Genomic DNA, 19,514 nt, shown 5'->3' with positions numbered 1-19,514 from the left:
TGGTGCCCTTCAGATGTGTTAAACTACAACTCCCAGCATTCCCCAGCCAGAAATGCTGGCTGGGGTTTGCTGGGAGGTGTAGTCCAACACATTCGGACGGCGCCAGGCTGGGAAGGCTGCCTTCGGCAGGCATTCGGTTAGCGCTCTTTTAGAACTTCTGCAAGGGGCTTTGGCCTTCCCCCGTGCACCACCGGGACCTTGGAACTATTTGCGCAGCCCCAACATGGTTCCCACGAAGCCAGGGCTTTAATTTCCGCCCTTAGGGTCCACCCTATTTCCGGGTTCTGCCGCGTCGAACGGGGTTGCCTGAGCAACCAAGAAGCGGAGCGTCTCATGGCTGGTTGTTTACAGAGGTTTTCCCCCGCGCTGCCTTTTGCGGCGCTCCGCTGGTATCCTGCTTGGGGTGAGGTAATGTAGGGCTTTGTTTACAAATGATGCCTCCCCCCCACCCTGCTCTGCAGGAAATAAAAGTTAACATTTCCAGTCAGCTCTAAAAAAGAGGTGTCATAGTTATGTGGCCCAACGCTGTATATGTTTACTCAGAAGTAAGTCCCGTTAAGTTAAATGGGGCTTGCTCCCAACTAAGTATGCATAGGTTGCTACCCTTGGGTCGTATGTTCGTAGCTCTTCAAAGTATGTCCCTCTTGCTTTTTCTGAGTGACTTCGTTTAATTTGGGTTCTCTTCTGGTTTCTTCATCAAGCTTTAGGGTTCTAATCCTCACTTTATATGATTATTTAATCAAGTTGGTTGCAGGTGGGTGAAGGAAGTAATGTTCTGTATAAATTGGATGTCAGCAATGTTGAGTCCTTGGCATAAATTGAACTACCAATTCTCTATATATTAATTCTCTCTGTCTCTGTCTCACACTCATTGTTGTTGTTGTTCAGTCGTTCAGTCGTGTCCGACTCTTCGTGACCCCATGGACCATAGCACGCCAGGCCTTCCTGTCCTGCGCTCTCTCCCGGAGTGTGCTCAAGTTCATATTCATTGCATCCGTGATGCTATCTAGCCATCTCATCCTCTGCCGTCCCCTTCTCCTTTTGCCTTCAGTCTTTCCCAGCATCAGGGTCTTTTCCAGGGAGTTTTCTCTTCGCATTAGGTGGCCAAAATATTGGACCTTCAGCTTCATTATCTGTCCTTCCAATGAGCGGTCAGGGTTGATTTCCTTTAGGATGGACTGATTTGACCTCCTTGCAGTCCAGGGGACTCGTAAGAGTCTTCTCCAGCACCACAGTTCGAAAGCATCAATTCTTCGGCGCTCAGCCTTCCTTATAGTCCAGCTCTCACAGCCATACATTACTACTGGGAAAACCATAGCTTTGATTAGACGGACCTTTGTCGGCAAGGTGATGTCTCTGCTTCTTACTATGCTGTCTAGGTTTGCCATAGCTTTCCTCCCAAGGAGCAAGCGTCTTTTAATTTCATGGCTACAGTCACCGTCTGCGGTGATCTTGGAGCCCAAGAAAGTAAAATCTGTCACTGCTTCCATTTCTTCCCCTTCTATATGCCAGGAAGTGATGGGGCCAGATGCCATGATCTTCGTTTTTTTAATGTTGAGTTTCAAACCAGCTTTTGCACTCTCCTCTTTCACCCTCAACAAGAGGCTCTTGAGATCCTCTTCGCTTTCTGCCATTAGGGTGGTATCGTCTGCATATCGGAGGTTGTTGATAATTCTCCCAGCAATCTTAATTCCAACCTCTGATTCATCCAACCCGGCATTTCTCATGATGTACTCTGCATATAAGTTAAATAAGCAGGGTGACAATATGCAGCCTTGTCGTACTCCTTTCCCAATTTTGAACCAATCGGTTGTTCCATGTCTGGTTCTTACTGTTGCTTCTTGACCCTCGTACAGGTTTCTCAGGAGACAGGTAAGGTGGTCTGGTACTCCCATCACTTTCAGAATTTGCCACAGTTTGTTGTGATTCACACAATCAAAGGCTTTAGCGTAGTCAATGAAGCAGAAATAGACGTTTTTCGGGGATTCTCTTGCTTTCTCCATGATGCAGCGAATGTTGGCGATTTGATCTCTAGTTCCTCTGCCTCTTCTAAACCCAGCTTGCACTTCTGGTAGTTCTCGGTTCACATACTGCTGAAGCCTAGCTTGTAGGATTTTGAGCATCACCTTGCTGGCATGTGAAATGAGCGCAATTGTGCGGTAGTTTGAACACTCTTTGGCGTTGCCCTTCTTTGGAATTGGAATGTAAACTGACCTTTTCCAGTCTTGTGGCCACTGTTGAGTGTTCCAGATTTGTTGGCATATTGAATGCAGCACTTTAACAGCATCATCTTTTAGGATTTTAAATAGCTCGGCTGGAATACTGTCATCTCCGCTAGCTTTGTTGTTACTAATGCTTCCTAAGGCCCACTTGACTTCACTCTCTAGGATGTCCGGCTCAAGTTCAGTGACCGCACTATCATGGCTATCAGGGACATTCAGATCTTTCCTGTATAGTTCTTCTGTGTATTCTTGCCACCTCTTCTTAATCTCATCTGCTTCTGTTAGGTCCCTGCCTTCTTTGTCCTTTATCATGCCCGTCTTTGCACAAAACGTTCCCTTGAGATCTCCAATTTTCTTGAAGAGATCTCTAGTCTTTCCCATTCTGTTGTTTTCCTTGATTTCTTTGCATTGTTCATTTAAGAAGGCCTTCTTGTCTCTCCTTGCTATTCTCTGGAACTCTGCATTCAGTTGGCTATATCTTCCCCTTTCTCCCTTGCTTTTCGCTTCCCTTCTTTCGTGATCTACTTGTAAAGCCTCATCAGACAGCCACTTGGCTTTCTTGCATTTCTTTTTCTTTGGGATGGATTGAGTTGCTGCCTCCTGAACAATGTTACGGACCTCCGTCCATAGTTCCTCAGGCACTCTGTCTATCAGGTCTAATCCCTGAAATCTATTCCTCACCTCCACTGTATATTCATCAGGGATATGATTTAGGTCATACCTGAACGGTTTAGTGGCTTTCCCTACGTTCTTCAATTTAAGCTGAAATTTTGCAAGAAGCAGCTCATGATCTGAGCCACAGTCAGCTCCAGGTCTTGTTTTTACTGACTGTATGGAGCTTCTCCATCTTTGGCTGCAAAGGACATAATCAATCTGATTTCGATATTGACCATCTGGTGACGTCCATGTGTAGAGTCGCCTCTTGTGCTGTTGGAAAAGAGTGTTTGCTATGATCAGCATGTTCTCTTGGCAAAACTCTATTAGCTTTTGTCCTGCTTCATTTTGTACACCAAGGCCATGCCTGCCTGTTATCCCGGTGATTTCTTGACTTCCTACTTTAGCATTCCAATCCCCTATGATGAAGAGGACATCTTTTTTTGGTGTTAGTTCTAGAAGGTGTTGTAGGTCTTCATAGAACCAATCAACCTCAGCTTCTTTGGCATCAGTGGTTGGGGCATAGACTTGAATTACTGTGATGTTGAATGGTTTGCCTTGGATTCGTACTGAGATCATTCTATCGTTTTTAAGATTGTACCCCAATACTGCTTTTCCCACCCTTTTGTTGACTATGAGTGCTACTCCATTTCTTCTAAGGGATTCTTGCCCACAATAGTAGATATGATGGTCACCTGAATTAAATTCGCCCATGCCTGTCCATTTTAGTTCGCTGATTCCCAAGATGTCGATGTTCAGTCTTGCCATCTCATGTTTGACCACCTCCAGCTTACCTTGATTCATTGATCTGACATTCCAGGTTCCTAAACAATATTGTTCTTTACAGCATCGGATTTTCTTTTCACCACCAGACACATCCACATCTGAGTGTCCTTTCGGGTTTGGCCCAGCCTCTTCACTCTTTCTGGCGCTACTTGGAGATACCCTCTGCTCTTCCCCAGTAGCATATTGGACACCTTCCGACCTGAGGGGCTCATCTTCCGGCGTCATCTCTTTTAGCCTTGTGATACTTTCCATGGGGTTTTCTTGGCAAGAATACTGGAGTGGGTTGCCATTTCCTTCTCCAGTGGACCACATTTTGTCAGAACTCTCTGCCATGACCTGTCCGTCTTGGGTGGCCCTGCACGGCATAGCTTATGGCTTCACTGAGTTACGCAAGCCCCTTCGCCACAACAAGGCAGTGATCCATGAAGGGGCTCACACTCATACACTTGATAAAATCATGTGAATGGTCTATTCATTTCACTTAAAGAAAAATTCTACATCTCAAGATTTGGTGTGTGTGTGTATCTTTCATAATACTGGTCACTTTTAAAGGATGGAGCGGCTGCCAACATGACATTAGGGAGACTGAGTGTTGGCTGTGACAATCCTTGTTTATTTGTAAACATAAAATATGAGTAGCTGTTTATTTATTTAAAGCACTTATATCCCTGGCTTATCTCTGAGGAGTTCTAGGTGTGTTATAACAAAGTCAATAACTTAACAATTTTTGACTTCCAATTTACATCATAACATAAAACATAAAACACAAACACAGCAGCAGGCTACAGAATGGTGTAGCTAAAAGTTAGGAAGACCTTTCCCTTTGCATGGCTTCTTGAGTGCGTAAGTGCGACTGCAAATGGGCTGGAGGGAAAGGGTGGCTGGGGCTGAGTGGCATTTTATTAACCTACTGACCTCTGTGGTCTTTCCCCTTGCCACATGATGCAGATTTGCATGACTGCTGGGGAGATAGAATTACCCCTATGGCCCTTCAGATAACCCATCACCTTCTCCCTGGTGCTGCCCCACCAATAAAAGTATTATTATTATTATTATTATTATTATTATTATTATTATTAATAATAATATCAAAAATGTATGCCACTTTTTGGCTCAAAGGATCCCCAAAGCAGTTAAGAGCATATTAAAATACTAAAATAAATAGCACCTGGTCTAGTGCTCCTGTAGCACATAAAGTTTGTGCAAAGAGCTGGTGTGGCAGACAGAACTGGTGAGCTGAGAATGAGCATTGAGTAGACTTGAGGAGAGCTGTGCTCATGGTGAAGTGGGGATGTAATTGCTTTTCTATGAGCACAACTCACAGCACAATCTACCTGTACAGCCACAAAGCTGCTGAAACTGGGTTGAGAAGTGGAATGTAGTTAAGAACTGAGTTACAAGTTGCACTTCTAGTAAAATCATAGCACACGTACATCATCAGGAACACAGATTTGAACCAAGTTTGTTCAGTTTGCATTCTCACTGTGCTAATTTTCCATAGGAATAGGCTGTTAACTAACATCCCATCACTTCTGTACGGTCATGTTAACTATCTGCATCTAATATACACTATGAGGAAAATGTGGAAGACAAGGATACGTTGATGACAATTATAGTATTTGTTTAATATATGCCATATAATTGTACTCTCTATCTGCTTATTTAAGGCTGCAATGGATATTACAAGGGGAAGCCTGGATGAAATTTCAAGGCCAGCATCTAGCTCAAGAATTAATCATGCAAGCCAAGTTTTAAGTGCATCCTTAGAGATTTTAACACCAGAGCCCAACCTGCCCAAGGTATCTATTATGTCCACAATATACCTTGGCCTACTTTCTATGGTGCTTTGAAGCTTCTGTGTAGGGGTCAACAAATGTTGGCTCAGCTTACTAGCCAGCCAGTTCACACTCTTCCCATGAGTCTTTTGACATGCGCAGAGGAGAAAGGTAGGGTCATCTCTCATTTGTGCAAGGTAAGGAAAATAAAAGAAATTGTGGGAGAAGGGACTCCTGATGATTCTTAACCTGCTTGACAGCTGCAGTGGGAATGAGACCTCCAGAGTAGGCCCCCTCCAAATTTGGTAGCCTTCCTGCTGCTTTTCCTTCCCTGCTAGGTGTATGTGTGCATGTGTGTGAAAGAAGGAGAATATGAGCGAGAGAAAGAGAGAGAGCCAGTGTGGTGTAGTGGTGAGAGTGCTGGACTGGGAGTCGGGAGATCCGGGTTCTAGTCCCCACTCGGCCATGGAAGCTCACCGGGTGACTTTGGGCCAGTCACAGTCTCTCAGCCCAACCCACCTCACAGGGTTGCTGTTGTGAGGATAAAATGGAGGAAGAAGATTATGTACGCTGCTTTGGGTTCCTTAAGGAGGAAAAAGGTGGGATATAAATGTAATAAATAAATAAAATAATAATAAAGAGAGAGAAAATGGAAGAGAGGATGACTCGATGATGGATGAATGAAGGGGAGAGAAAAGGAGTGTCCCCACTTTTGACTTTAACCCTGGCCAGTTTTGGATTTGGCCCCAATCACCACCCATATGAAGCCACTGACCACTTTCCTCTTAGGAAATGTAGCCCTTGATCCCAAAAGGTTGCCCACCCCTACAATATAAGATGTCCAATGTATGCTCATGTCTTCCTTATGGGGCCTTATCTAGTAGAGTAGCTTTCATAACTTCCTGTTTCCAGGATGTAATCTTAGACATAATTTTTTCATTTACATTGTATGAGTAAATCACATTTTAGTGAGCAGTGAAGTTTGCCTCCCCTTGCTTTTCACAGTCTGAGGCTGCCCTTTCTCCACCCTCTTTTTTTTCTCTATGTGTAAAATAGTTTGGTGAATAAGGCCTCAAATATTTTTCTAGACCACTTGCCCACAGATTCGTACTATCATTTGTGACATAAAAGGAAAAAACCAACCCCTGTAAAGCTTTCCTTTACTTGGTCGCCTGAAGGTAATTCTTATCCCAGGCAACTAGGTGAATGGTTATTTACAAGCCTGTTATAAAATACATCATATCCTAAGTACTCGCAAAGCGTTGTTAAATCCTTGGATTTTATCCTACAACATTATAATGTAGATTATATTAATGGCTCCAGATGATAATAATCCAGCAATTTTGAAGAAAACAACTGAAATGCTTGTTAAACTCCCTATCTGCACAATCATTTCCAGGTTGATTTTTACAATAATCACACAGAAGACAACTCAAAAGAAAACTATGATGAAAATGGAGAGGAATATGGAACCAAAAAAATGCGAACCTCAGAAGAAATACCTGAAGGAAAAACTAACAGTAGTCTCCAGCTTGTGATACAGAGTACAAATCAGGTGAAAGGTATGAAATTAATATACGTGCAGTGCAATCCTATGCATGTTTATTCAGAAGTAAGTACCGTTGTGTTCAGTGAGGCTTGCTCCCTAGTAAGTGTCTTTAGGATCGCAGCCTTAATCTTCTAGGGTAGAAAACTCAATATTATATTTCAGTTTATGTAAAACTTCTCTGAGATTTTTACAGTCAGATTAGAAGTTACATGAATGTAGAGAAAAGAGCAAGATTCACTGGAAAAATTAATATATTGGAGATCAGAATTTTGCACCTCAGGGTTGCTTCTACTATGACTGTGTCAGTGTACAAGTAATAAATCACAAAGGGGCAATTTGTTATTTGCATGATGAAGTGACACTCAGAATTACCCCCTCCCATTGTTGTTGCTTACCTCTTTAAAGCCCTCACAATATTTCTGTACTTAAGAGCAAATATACACAATCAAATTTGCTGCTAGTTAAGTGATAAGCTTTTTACTTGGTAAGTTTCCACTCGAGTTTAATGGATACTGCGCTCATGTGATTATAAGTACTGATTCACGCAATTTTTTCCTAAATTTAATGAAACAGGTGGATCAGAAAGAGGTAGATCTGTGGGTTTGGCTATGAAATGAATCTATCTATCTATCTATCTATCTATCTATTTATTGCATTTATACCCTGCCTTTTTTCCTCTTGCAAGGAACCCAAGGTGGCTTACGTTATCCTCCTCCTCTCCATTTTATCCTCACAACAACAACTCTGTGAGGTAGGTTGGGCTGAGAGTCTGTGACTGGCCCAAAGTCACCCAGTGAGCTTCCATGGCCAAGTGGGGACTAGAACCCGGATTTCCCGGATCCCAGTCCAACACTCCCACCACTATACCACCCTGGCTCTCATGTACTACACTGGCTCTCTTTTTAAGGTGAGGTTCTGTCTTGAGAGCCAGAGTCATTAAGCAGTTGTCAAAAGTTTAATCAGAGAGAGAGGGTGTGTTCAAGACAGGCGTACTTTCAGGCATACTTGAAGCCTTGTTCCCAACCAGAGCGAAGGCAGTGCATAGGGAAGGTGTGGGATGAAATGTTGCAGTTGTCACATTGTTTAGACCAGGGGTGGGTAGGAGGTAGATCTACAGATGTTTTGGACTTGAACTCCCAGAAGCCCTTTCCAGCATGGTCAATGGCCAGGAATGCTGGGAGTGGAGTCCAAAACATCTCAAGATCTACTTTCTGTCCACTCCTGGTTTAGACCAGAGAGTAATAAAAAGAGCCTCAAATATAGTAGAAAGGCGAATGATATAAGAAGGAAAATAAACAGCAAGGGAGAAATAGGAGGTTGAGGGAAGTAATGACTACTAGATGGAGCCCCCATACTTTTAATGAAACATAGATCTCACAATATGCTCCTGGATCCCAGTAAATTCCTGGGACTAAAGCCCCATCTTATAATAATTTTTTCTCACTGTTGAAATAGAATCTCCACATCTCCAGAATTGCCCCTTGCATCTCCTTTACAGCACAATCCCATGCATGTTTAAACAGAAGTAAGTTCCACTTGGTTCAGCGGGGCTGATACCCAGATAAATATGTAGAAGAGTGCAGCCTTCTATCCATCTGTCCATCACAAGTTGGGCTAGGAGGCACGTGGGTGGATGTGCACTGATGAACTGCATGTTTGTATATGGTAGAATTAGTGTGAGTTGAATGGAAAATGTGCATAATCACCAGATATCATAGAGAATGTGCACAAATGAACTACATAAATGGAGGATTTTGCGCTATGTGAATGTGCATAGTCTCCTTATGGCAGTGCCCATAAACCTCCAGAACTGGAGGCTTACAAGCATCCTATGCAGAGTGAGAGGAGCGACAGAGGTGAGCTTTGCCTCCCTGGTCCTCCCGCTCAGCATTTTCGCTGGAAAGGCTTTTTCTCCCACAAATACTAGTCTTCTGTGTGGAATGGGTCTTTTGTATGGAGGGGCATTCAACCATTTAAGCTTCCAACTGCAGTCTGGAAAGGTGCAAAATACAGCTCAGATGCATGTTCACTGATTCAGTGAAAATTAGGCCAGAGTCCACCACGGATACTAGTGGCTGCTACATCCCCCAGGTTTGCTTATAGCCTGCCTTTCCTCCAAGAAGCTCAAGGTGACATAGACCCCGCCCCCCGCCAGCCATATCTTATTCTTGTGCAACCTTGTGATGTTAAGATGAGAAATGGTGACTGGCCTAAGGCTGCTTAGTGGGTATTTGAACCCAAACCTGTTTTCCACAGTCCTAGTTTGGTGCTCGTAACTATTACCCCACATTAGTTGATCCAAAATTATTCTGTTTCTTTTTGCTTATCCATTTTTAACCCATACTGTGTTACAAAGTAAAAACGCAATACAATGGAGCAGGACATTCATTGAAATTAAATGTAAATATACAGTTAAAACATTATACAAAAAAGTTACCCCATATCTGCTCAACCCAGCATTTAACGAACTGCTTTTTCACCCGTCTAGCTGGGGCTCTGCTGAGTGGAAGGGAAGGAGGCCAGGAAGGCTTGGGGATATGTCATATCCCAGCTTCCCCAGGCCCCTTCTTGCCCACCAACGCACCCCCTTTACCCCCTCTCCGAGGTCACTGGCACAGTTCTTTCTATGCTGGCTGCGAGAGGAAGGGGTGGGGAGTGCAGATTCCTGGATCCACTGTTGGGAGTGCTGGCTCTGACCTCAGATCCAGGAATCCAAATTATTCTATGGCACTCCAAACTCTGTCTAGGGGCCATAGGACTGCTCCCTAAGTGATGTTGAAGGATGTGAGGATTTCATATGCTGCATGTCATCAGTCGTAGTTGTCAAATAAAGAATATGCATAGTTATGGACAATGTTTGAAATACCCTGTTTAAAGTAGTGCATATTTTCCAGCATAATTTGGAGACTGTGCATGTTGACTGGGCTATATGCAAAATTCCCTATTTCTGCTGTTCAAAAATGTGGCTGTTAGAATATTGAACTGGAGCTTGTCAGACTGAGCATACAAATCCAATATTGTTTCTTCTACATTGGTTACCAGTTTGTTTCCAGTACTGATTCACAGTGCTGTTTTTTTCCTTACCTTTAAAGCTGTAATGTTCTGAGTCCAGGATTCCTTAAGGTTCACCTCCTCCCATAACATATTAAGCCAGCATCAGAGGCTGTACTTAGTGCCCCTTCTTGCTATCTCAGGTTTGACATGTGGGTATGTGAGACAGGTCCTACTTGGTCATGGTGCCTCAGCTGTGGAATGCACTCACTAGTGAAGCCACCTGGCTTTGTCAGTGTTTTATGGCTCTTATAGCTTTACTGTTGGGCTTTTGGTAATAATGCAAACTCGTTATCTGTGGAGCTGTGTCACTGATGTACTTCTGCTGCTGTGGATTTATTTGTGGTTGTGTTAATTAGTGTTTGTTTTTGATTCTTATATAATGTATTTTTATATTCTGTTTTGATGATGGTTCTATGTGTGATGGAAAGGCGGGCTAAAATATTTTAATAATTTGTGCGCCAATCTCCACAGTGTCCAATGGAATTATGAATGCTCTCCTTCACTGGAGGTTTCTTGCCTGTTTTCTGATGGCACTCCAGACCTTTAATTGCTGCATGACAGGCAGAAATGAAATGGGTGAAGTTTTTCCTCATCAGAGCATCTCCATGCCAGAAAAAGCTTCATCTGTTGAATTTCTGCTTGTCTGACACAAGAATTCTGCCAGAAAAGAGTAGCAACTCTCGTGGGAGCTGCATAAAAAATTTGTATAATACAGGTAGGTAGTAAGCAATTGGTGCATGTATTTTTAATATTACATAGATGTTTGATAGAACTTTAAATAGAAAGAGCTTCCCCTTCCCCTCATAGGTGCATGCACTAACAAATTGCCCTTTCCAGACAGCACCTTGCCTTGTGGTAATATCACTTTCACAGTTGGTTCAAATCTTAAAGGTGCTGTTCATTCCATGCACAGCTTCTGTTTTTCAGAATATTCTTCAAGCTCAGCAGATTCTGAAGATGATTGTGTTGAAAGTAAACTGTCTAGTTGCAGCAATGCTCCTCGGAATAAACTAGCTAAATTACAGAAAGGTATTCATGTATTAAGGCATGTTGTTAAACATTTCTCTTCAGCTGGAAAAGTTCCCAGGGTAGCTTACTGATCAATAAAAAACAAGACAGCTCTTGCTGTCAGACAAACCAGTTTTAAAGGGAAAAGAGGATGGGATGGGAAGAGGGAAACAAGGAAACTCAGGCACCAGTTCTTCATGTTATAAAGTTCTTATAACAACCAGTTTGGATAGAAGTGGGCTGCTCACAGTTCAAAAACAGGCATCAGTGGGCCTCCAAAAAATACCTGACAATGTGATCTTCCTGGAAGTGGCTGGACTGCAGCCAGAAATTATTGGCCTTTTAGGGTGAGTGCCTGAGCCTGCTGGGGCCTTGCCGGAATTCACCCAGCATCTGATTACTCCTGCCGTAGCAGGTAGGGCACCCCCCTCCCCACACATACCCATAGATGGTCCTGCTCCTCTTCTTCACAGGGCAGTTAGTTTCGAAAGTCTCTCTGAGGGGTAAGGAGGGGCCCAGCCAATCCAGTGAGAGCAGCAGTGAGTGAAGATGGCAAAGACGCTGTTTACCTTGCTCTCTGCTTCTTCTAGTGAGTTTGGTATTCTCCCCCCCTCTCCAATATTGGGCTGGGAGGAGATGTGCTGTTTCTATAGCATTGTTTATCCAGTGCCACCAATAAGTAAGTGGTGGACAAATATAATCTTTGGCTATTGGGACAGTATAGAAATGTAAAAAATAAATAAACGAACAAACCTGGGCTGACTTTATTTCCATTTGTCGCAAATACCCTATCATAACAATTTGTTTCTCATAGAACGAAGGTAAGATCAGTGTTGCCAATTTTAGTGGCCTCTCCTATGCTTTTAGCAAAAGTCTGACACATAGGAATGTAGAAGGTGACGCTTGCTGGGATGGAGCTATACAGTGATGGGAAAGCTGTTAAATTTCTCCATGTTAAACTGCTGTGAGAGGCACAGGAACAAGTCTAGTAGAGCTAGCAGCCCTAGATACTGTAAATCTTCAATCCAAAGCACACTTATTTGTAAATTGGGACCAAATGACTTCAGAGATCTGTGATTAAAATCTCAGTGGCTTTTGTTTTACTCCTTAGCAGCTGGTTGGCTGTTTTAAAATGGTGAAGTGGTACTTCAGAAGAGGGCATTGACAGTGCAGCCCTATGCATGCCTACTTAGGAGTAAGTTCCTTTGAGTTCAATGGACTTACCGTATTTTCCGGCGTATAAGATGACTTTTTAACCCAGGAAAATCTTCTCAAAAGTCGGGGGTCGTCTTATACGCCGGGTGTCGTCTTATAGGGCGGGTGCTGAAACTTCCGAGCCGGACTGGAGAATCTGCGGTCGCCGCATATGGTGGGGGGAGCTCAAAAACGGCTGCGGCCGCATCCCCGCCGTATGCGGCAACCGTATGAAAGCAGCAAGGGCGGCGCTGTACAAGTATGGTAGAAGAAAATCCACTCACCAGGATTCGTGGAAAGAAGTGACTTAATGCGGTCCCGATGACGAGGTGAGGGGGCGCCTCACCGGGAAGGTGTAAGTGAAGGGCGGAGCAAGCTGCAGGTGTCCAGGACGACCGGGGTATGGAAAAAAGAGGCGTGTTTGCACTACCGCTCTGATAGTCTTGGAGACAGGGAGGGCTGGGCAGGCAGGGAGAGCTGACCAATCCAAGCAGGCTTTTTATACAACAACCAGCCAATCGCCAGTAAGGTACATCGCTTGCCGTGATATTTTAACTGGAAAAGTTGGGGGTCGTCTTATATGCCCAGTTGTCTTATATGCCGGAAAATACGGTACTTCTAGGTAAGTTGTGTACAGGATTGCTGCCTGATTCTTTCTTCCATATTCATAGAGCTGCTATTAGCTTCATAGGGGAAAAAGGGATAAAACAACTATGTTTCTCCCCCACCCTCTGCAGAGCTAAGTTTGGGCCTAGTTTTTGCTACATCACCCTTTCAGAAGTTAGGTCTGACAGGTTAATTTTAAGAAATATGTATATTGGCACAGCTTAAACATAGACATCCTCAGGGGCTGTTCCAGTTGGTCTTTCCACTCCCTACCCCACAGGTCCTGTGGGAACGATTTCAGGAGACAGAGGAAGGCAGCTGAGGATAACACACTAGGCACCAGTTTTTTTTTTCAGCTCGATTGTCCCCTCCCCTCAACAAGGCCATCTGCTACCACTTGCCCTGTGGGAAGGATCCTGATGGGCTTTTATTTGTTAATATTGTTTGTTATTACTTTATTATGTTGATATTACTTGTAAGCTGCCTTGGAAAGATTTGTATCCTGAAAAGTAGGATATAAATAATTGAAATAAATATTGAGACAAAATTAGTACAGTTGAGGGATTGTGACTGGATTCACTTTTTTTTTTTTGAATATTCTCACATTGTGACTTGGCCACATCTTTTCATATGTGGAAGCACTTAAGTGAAATAGCTCATTGTGTCTGATCTGTTATAAATAGGCTTGTAGCCCAATTAAAGTAATGTTTTATTGACTAATTGTATGAGTTTTCGTGTAGTCAATGTTTAATTTTGCAAATGGGGAAAACAATGAAGCAAGAAGCATATTTTCTTTGGATAACGTACACATGTCATAACAAGGATCATCTTACATGAGGCATTCCTCCTGTGGAAATGGAGAAAATGCCTTTTTTAAAGTGGTGATTCTCATCTGCAGTTTTCAAAACGCTTGTATTTTTTTAAATTAAATCTTCCATCTGATCAAGGGGAGCCCTAGTTCTAAACTGTCTATTGGCCAACAGTTTCTCATTGGATGTCTGAGGAAACGAGACTTTAGCAACTTTTAAGTAGTCAGTTTGAAAGGGTATTAACGATTTTTTTTTTACTGAACTTGTTCATATTTAAGTGACAATCAATTCTACAAACATGGAAGATACTAAGGAAGCAGATGTAGATCCTCTCATTCTGAAAGCTATACAGAAGATGAAAAGGTTGGACAAAATATTGGCGGACAAACAATCTCAAGAAAGAGCAATTAAAAAACAAGGCAGAGAAATGAGAATGAAACTCTGGGAAGAATTTCAGGTTAGAGACACGAGATTTGATTCCAAAATACTATTATGAGCAAACATTTATGTAAATTAACATGATTTAGAACTGTGAATTTAACTCAATTTTAAATTTCCTGTTGGCTTACAACAATCATATACTGACCTTATTTGGGAAATACATAGTGCCAGGAAAATCCCAAACCCAAATAATTTTTGCACTATGGATCTCTGTAGATATTGGATTTCTGGCATGAAACATGCATTTGTGCTAAATTTGTGTAAACAATTATGTTTTATAGTTCTTGTGACAAGCACCTAGACAGTATTTATGAATGCACATACTGCTCAGTATTCAATGATACCTGGAGCACGATATTGTTAACGTTCATACGCATCAAAGATTAAAAATGTGTTTGTGTTAACAGCAGGCTTGAAGCTCTGGTAGACAAGTCAAAGAAATGTTACTGTGTTATTAGCCCAATTTTATTTAAAAATAGTTGTCACACAAAGATATACTTTTATCATGTGACCAAAATGCTATGTAAGTCAAGTGGGAATAAAGGCCAAGTATGAAAACCTGTTATTACAATGTGGGAGCCCTTCACTAACTTGTGTACAGCTCTGTGCTCTTCCCTAAGTCTTCCGGGCTGTTCCTTTTTTTTGGTTATATACACTAAATTGTGGGTGTGGGTGTTTGTATCCTTTGTCTTTATATAGTCCGTGACATCTCGAAGTTCTTCAGTAATTACTGAAGAGGTAGAAAACACGAGCAGATTTCTGGCTTTGACGTCACCATTACCAGAAACACCTGGTAAGTATCAAAAACAGAATGGTAAACGTTTCTTTTCAGTGCGAAGAGAGAAATCCTAAATGGGGTGGGGTGCGGAGAGTAAAATGGCTTATTGTCGGCCATTTCCATAGCCCTGCTGGCTCACACTGGCTAGGGCAGGAGGTAGGTGTGTGTGTGTGTGGCTTTACTGGGCTTTCTAGCCTGGTGGATCTCTTGTTTTTTTAAAATCTTCCACTGAAAACAATGGCAGGGGAGGGGGCAATTAGCAGTGCCAGATCCAGGCTGAAATAGCTGAGGTGGCTGATTGTGGGGCCTCTTGGGGGAGTGGAGGGACTCTGGATCCAGTAGTTCCAAAGCCACCCCCATCCCTGGAATGCCCCATTTTGGGGCCTACCACCTTTGGGAATACCGCCAGTGGTAGATTTATGGTCACAGAATTCTCCATGGGAGTAACTAGAACCTCCGTGATGGACATACCCCATACTGGTAGAGCTCCGCTCTGCTGACAGAGGGGCTTGTCTGCCTCATCTAGGGGTTAAGATTGCTCTGCCAAATATCACTATTGGTGACAATAACAAAATGGGGTATGCAACCTAATCCTATGTCTGCTTAATCAGAAGTAATTGTTCAATGGGGCTTACCCCCAGGTTAGTGTGCATGGGATTGCAGGCTAAGCTTCATATAGCTTTACACAGTGAAAACTGTAATAAGGTTTGCATTGGTACACTCACTAAGCTATGATGGTTAGAAAAGAGTCAAGTCTGAATTGTTACTGCCTATTATAAGGTGAGGATCACACTGGAGTAGATCCTTTGTGGCCATAGAGAAATGAAAAAAGTGCCTTGTTATCAAAAATGCCCAAAACATTTTGAACTTAAGGATTTGCAAAGGTGACTAATAAAGTACATCTTATTTATTTCAGTATTTTTATTGCTACCATTCAGAGCAAAAGCCCTTTTAAGACAGCTCACAATTGGCGTGATAGAACAATTAAAAATATAAAGTCACATACAATTCTAAACTTATAACATCCTAGCCCACCAGTCCAAATTAAACAATTTAACATGATTTTAAAAAGTGAAACTTTGTCTTTATTCAATAACCACTTTTAGGGAGTCTTAACAAGCGGATGGCTACCAAATATTCACCTTCACCCAGGAACTTTGCCATCACTCCTCAGTGCCCCCCCTCAAGTTTTCCATTAGTGACTCACTAACACACAAAAGACTTCTATGGTACATCTTGGCCTAGCACTTTAGAATTCTGGGTCTGAATCTCTATTTTAATTTGTTTAAATGGATAGGCTATCAAGAAGTACCTGATGCAAATAAACATTATGATCTCCGTGACTTCAAAGGATCCTATGCATGATTACTTTGAAGTATGTCTAATGGTTTTTATTTCTGAGGAAATGTGCATAGCATTCCAGCCTTAAAAGATGACATTCTATAACTGAACAGTTACCACCCACCCACCCCAAAATAAGGCTACAGTCCTATACCAACTTAAATTGAACTTAATGCGATTCAGTTTTGAGTGAGTAGTTGTAAGGATTGTGCTGTAAAATATCTATTTTTCATTGCATGGTAGATTTGTGCTGAATTAGGTATTTTTTTTAACAGAACTGAATTCAGTTGCTGAATATAGTGATTTTAAAGGTGAGAAATAGTGATTTTAGAGGTGAGAACAGCATTCTTTTTCATAACAAATGGTTTTTAGGCAATTGTTTTTAAGCACAATAAATGTGAAGGAAGTACATCTGTTATGGGGATGTTATTTTTCCCTGACAATTTCATCCATCGTTTTTGCAAATGCTATATTAATTGCGTAGTAATTAATTGTGATTGTGCAAGTTTCATGGGCACCAATTGAACAGTGTCTCTAATGTCTCTAGTGATGAGCAACATGACAACACCTTATCCTTGTGCCATTTTGTGATATTTATTTGTGGACAGGATATCATGCTACTGTTGTTGGCCTACCAAGTATGTAGCACCAAGGGGAAAATCTTGGATTATTTCATTGTTTCGCTAAACTCTATGCTCTATATCTGGATGCCTCTCTGTCAAAGGTGCATAACCTTTTCTGTCCTGCGAGCTGCAGATGCAGCTAAGTTGGGGGCTGTGCGTGCATGCACTTACACTCTCACACTTATATCCCAGGGATAAGATTGCTCTTTCCTCTGTGGTAGCAGAAGCATGAAAAGAGCAATCTGTATTAGGATTGCTGGGGGAGCAGGGTGGAGAGAAGGCTGATGATGCATCGGCGGCGGCGGCGGGATTTGGTGGTGGCAATAAGTCCATTGAACTCTGGGCACCCATGGGAGCTGCATTTAAAGCCTTGGGTGGGCTCATGCTGCTCCCAGACCACAGATTGTTATTTCTTGCTCTATGTGAAGTATGTAACAGTAAGGTGATAAAGCATTTAGATATGCAGGAGTGAGAGGCAAAAAATTAATCATTATTTATAAAGCACCTCATAATTGTTTAGGCAGTTTATATACAGTGGCGAGAAAAGGTTTGTGAACCCCTTAGGATTGTCACGTATTTTCCAACCTATTTTCCAACAAACATGATGCTTTTTAGTTATATGCAACTGATTCAACATTCAATATCCATTTATGAAAAGGTCTGTGAACTTTTAGATTCAACACCTGGTGGGACCCCCTTGAGCAGCAATGACTAAGCGTTTCCTGTAACTGTTGGTCAGTCTGTCACATCAGTTTTGAGGAATTTTGGCCCACTCTTCCTTACAGAACTGCTTCACCTCCATGACATTAGACGGCTTCCTTGCATGAACAGCTCACTTCAGGTCCTGCCACAACATTTCGATGGGGTTTAGGTCTGGACTTTGACTAGGCCATTCTAAAATACCCATCTTTTTCTTCCATAGCCATTCTTTTGTAGATCTGCTTGTATGTTTAGGGTCATTGCCTTGTTGCATGACCCACTATCAGTTCAGCTTCAGCTTCAGCTCATGGATGGATGGCCTGACATTCTCCTCTAGAATCTTCTGATATACTGCAGAATTCATGTTTGTATCAAAGTTGGCAAGCTGTCCAAGTCCTGAGGCAGCAAAACCAGCCCAAACCATCACATTCCCACCACCATGCTCAACGGTTGGGATGAGGTTCTTCCATTAGAAAAAAAAGTTTGTTTTTTGCCAAACATAACTTTTCTCGTTGAGGCCAAAAAGTCCTACTCATCTGTCCAGAGAACATTGTTTCAGAAGTCTTGGGGATCATCTGTGTGATGTTTCGTGAACTTCAGATGGGCAGCAGTGTTCTTTTTAGAGAGCAGTGGTTTCCTCCTGGCTACCCTCCCATGAATACCATTCTTGTTCAGTCTTTTTCTGATCATTGAGTAATGAACACTCATGTTAGCGAAGGGGAGAGTAGCCTGCAGATCCTTGGATGTTACTCTGGGGATCTTTTTGACTTCCTGAATGATGTGCCGGTTTATTTTTGGAGAGATATTTGTAGGATGACCGCTCCTGAGTAGAGTGACTGTGGCTTTGAACTTTTCCATTTGTAGACTGTCTGTCTGACACTGGATTGGTGGAGCCCCAACTCCTTAGAAATAGTTTTGTAATCCTTTCTAGACAGATGAGCAGCGATAGCTGCTTTTCTGAGGTCCTCAGAGATGTCTTTTGATTGTGGCATGGCATGTTTCCACACAACCACATGGTGAAGACCAAACTCACAAAGTTTCTGATCCTTTTATAGGGTGGGGCCTCCCAAACTCACCCCTGCAGATCTACCTAATTACTTAAACACCTAATTCTAATTATTCCCTTTAACTGAGCTGATGCAACCAGGAGTTGACTGACTTTGCACATACCCTGATTCTAAAGTACTCATTGTTTGCCTAATTTATACATCATTTTATTTCACAAGCCATGGAACTGGTTCATATAAACCCTATTGGATATTTAGAAAAGGACTGGTTTTGATTCACGAAGGCTATCATGGTAAAACTATGGAATTTCCGTAATCATCATTAGGGTTCACAAACGTTTTCTCACCACTGTAGATTAAAACAAATGATAGGCCCTGCTTGATGGGCCCTGCAATAAAAAAAAATCAATAGATGGCATGTTTGTACTTCCATTAAAATTAATTTTTTCAGTTACATTTAAGACGGGGTTTGTGGTACTTTAAATTGATGCAAAGCTAGTAAGTTACCATTAGATGTCAGTATTTGCTAATGGAACATGCTTGGAATCTTCATTTTTTAAAAAATAAGGAGAGGTGGTTTGTTCAGGTGTTTACTAAAACTGTAGAACTCCACCCCCACTTTCTTTTACTTTACAAAGGTATATTTTGCTATTCAGATCATGTGTCTCCTCCGTATGGGCCAGGAGAATTAGTTTAAGTAGTTTAAGGATTCTCCTTGCCTGAGGCTTTTGTACTGCATACCTGCAGTCAGGTCCATTTTATCTGATTTTAGGAGAAGCGCTTGGTTTACTTGAAAATAAAGGTAGGAATGTAATTAATTCGTTCCTTAATAGGTTGGTGTTTAATCTGTCAGTGTGCTTATGGGTGATCTTCTGAAATTAATTTTCGTATCACATGGTGTGTGATTAACTGTCAACTACACATTCATGAGCAAAGAAACTGAACATATTCTATTATGTTTCTGAAAA

The 19,514-nt window shown here is 42.1% G+C and overlaps 1 protein-coding gene across 5 annotated transcripts in view; it reads left to right on the top strand.

Moving 5' to 3' along the window:
- The first annotated feature begins 298 nt into the window (after positions 1-298).
- The window catches only part of FSIP1 (fibrous sheath interacting protein 1), a 123,489-nt gene continuing 104,273 nt past the window's right edge, over positions 299-19,514 (top strand). For 2 of the 5 annotated variants that reach the window (XM_084845010.1, XM_084845029.1), the window contains exons 1-5: positions 299-403; positions 5,330-5,461; positions 6,837-6,999; positions 13,936-14,114; positions 14,798-14,891. In XM_084845010.1, the coding sequence (XP_084701136.1) occupies positions 5,336-5,461; positions 6,837-6,999; positions 13,936-14,114; positions 14,798-14,891 (562 nt within the window). In that variant the 5' untranslated portion in view covers positions 299-403; positions 5,330-5,335. Of the gene's footprint in view, positions 409-5,329; positions 5,462-6,836; positions 7,000-10,967; positions 11,070-13,935; positions 14,115-14,797; positions 14,892-19,514 lie in introns of all 5 variants that reach the window. The other 3 variants (XM_084845003.1, XM_084844994.1, XM_084845020.1) reach the window with 3 other exon arrangements.

The sequence above is a fragment of the Heloderma suspectum genome, chromosome 1 (assembly GCF_057233095.1).
Source record: "Heloderma suspectum isolate Gila_16-S chromosome 1, 16-S_ref, whole genome shotgun sequence".
NCBI classification, from domain to species: Eukaryota; Metazoa; Chordata; class Lepidosauria; order Squamata; family Helodermatidae; genus Heloderma; species Heloderma suspectum.
The sequence above is the reverse complement of the archived record's forward strand: the minus strand, read 5'-3'. Positions and strand labels throughout refer to the sequence as shown.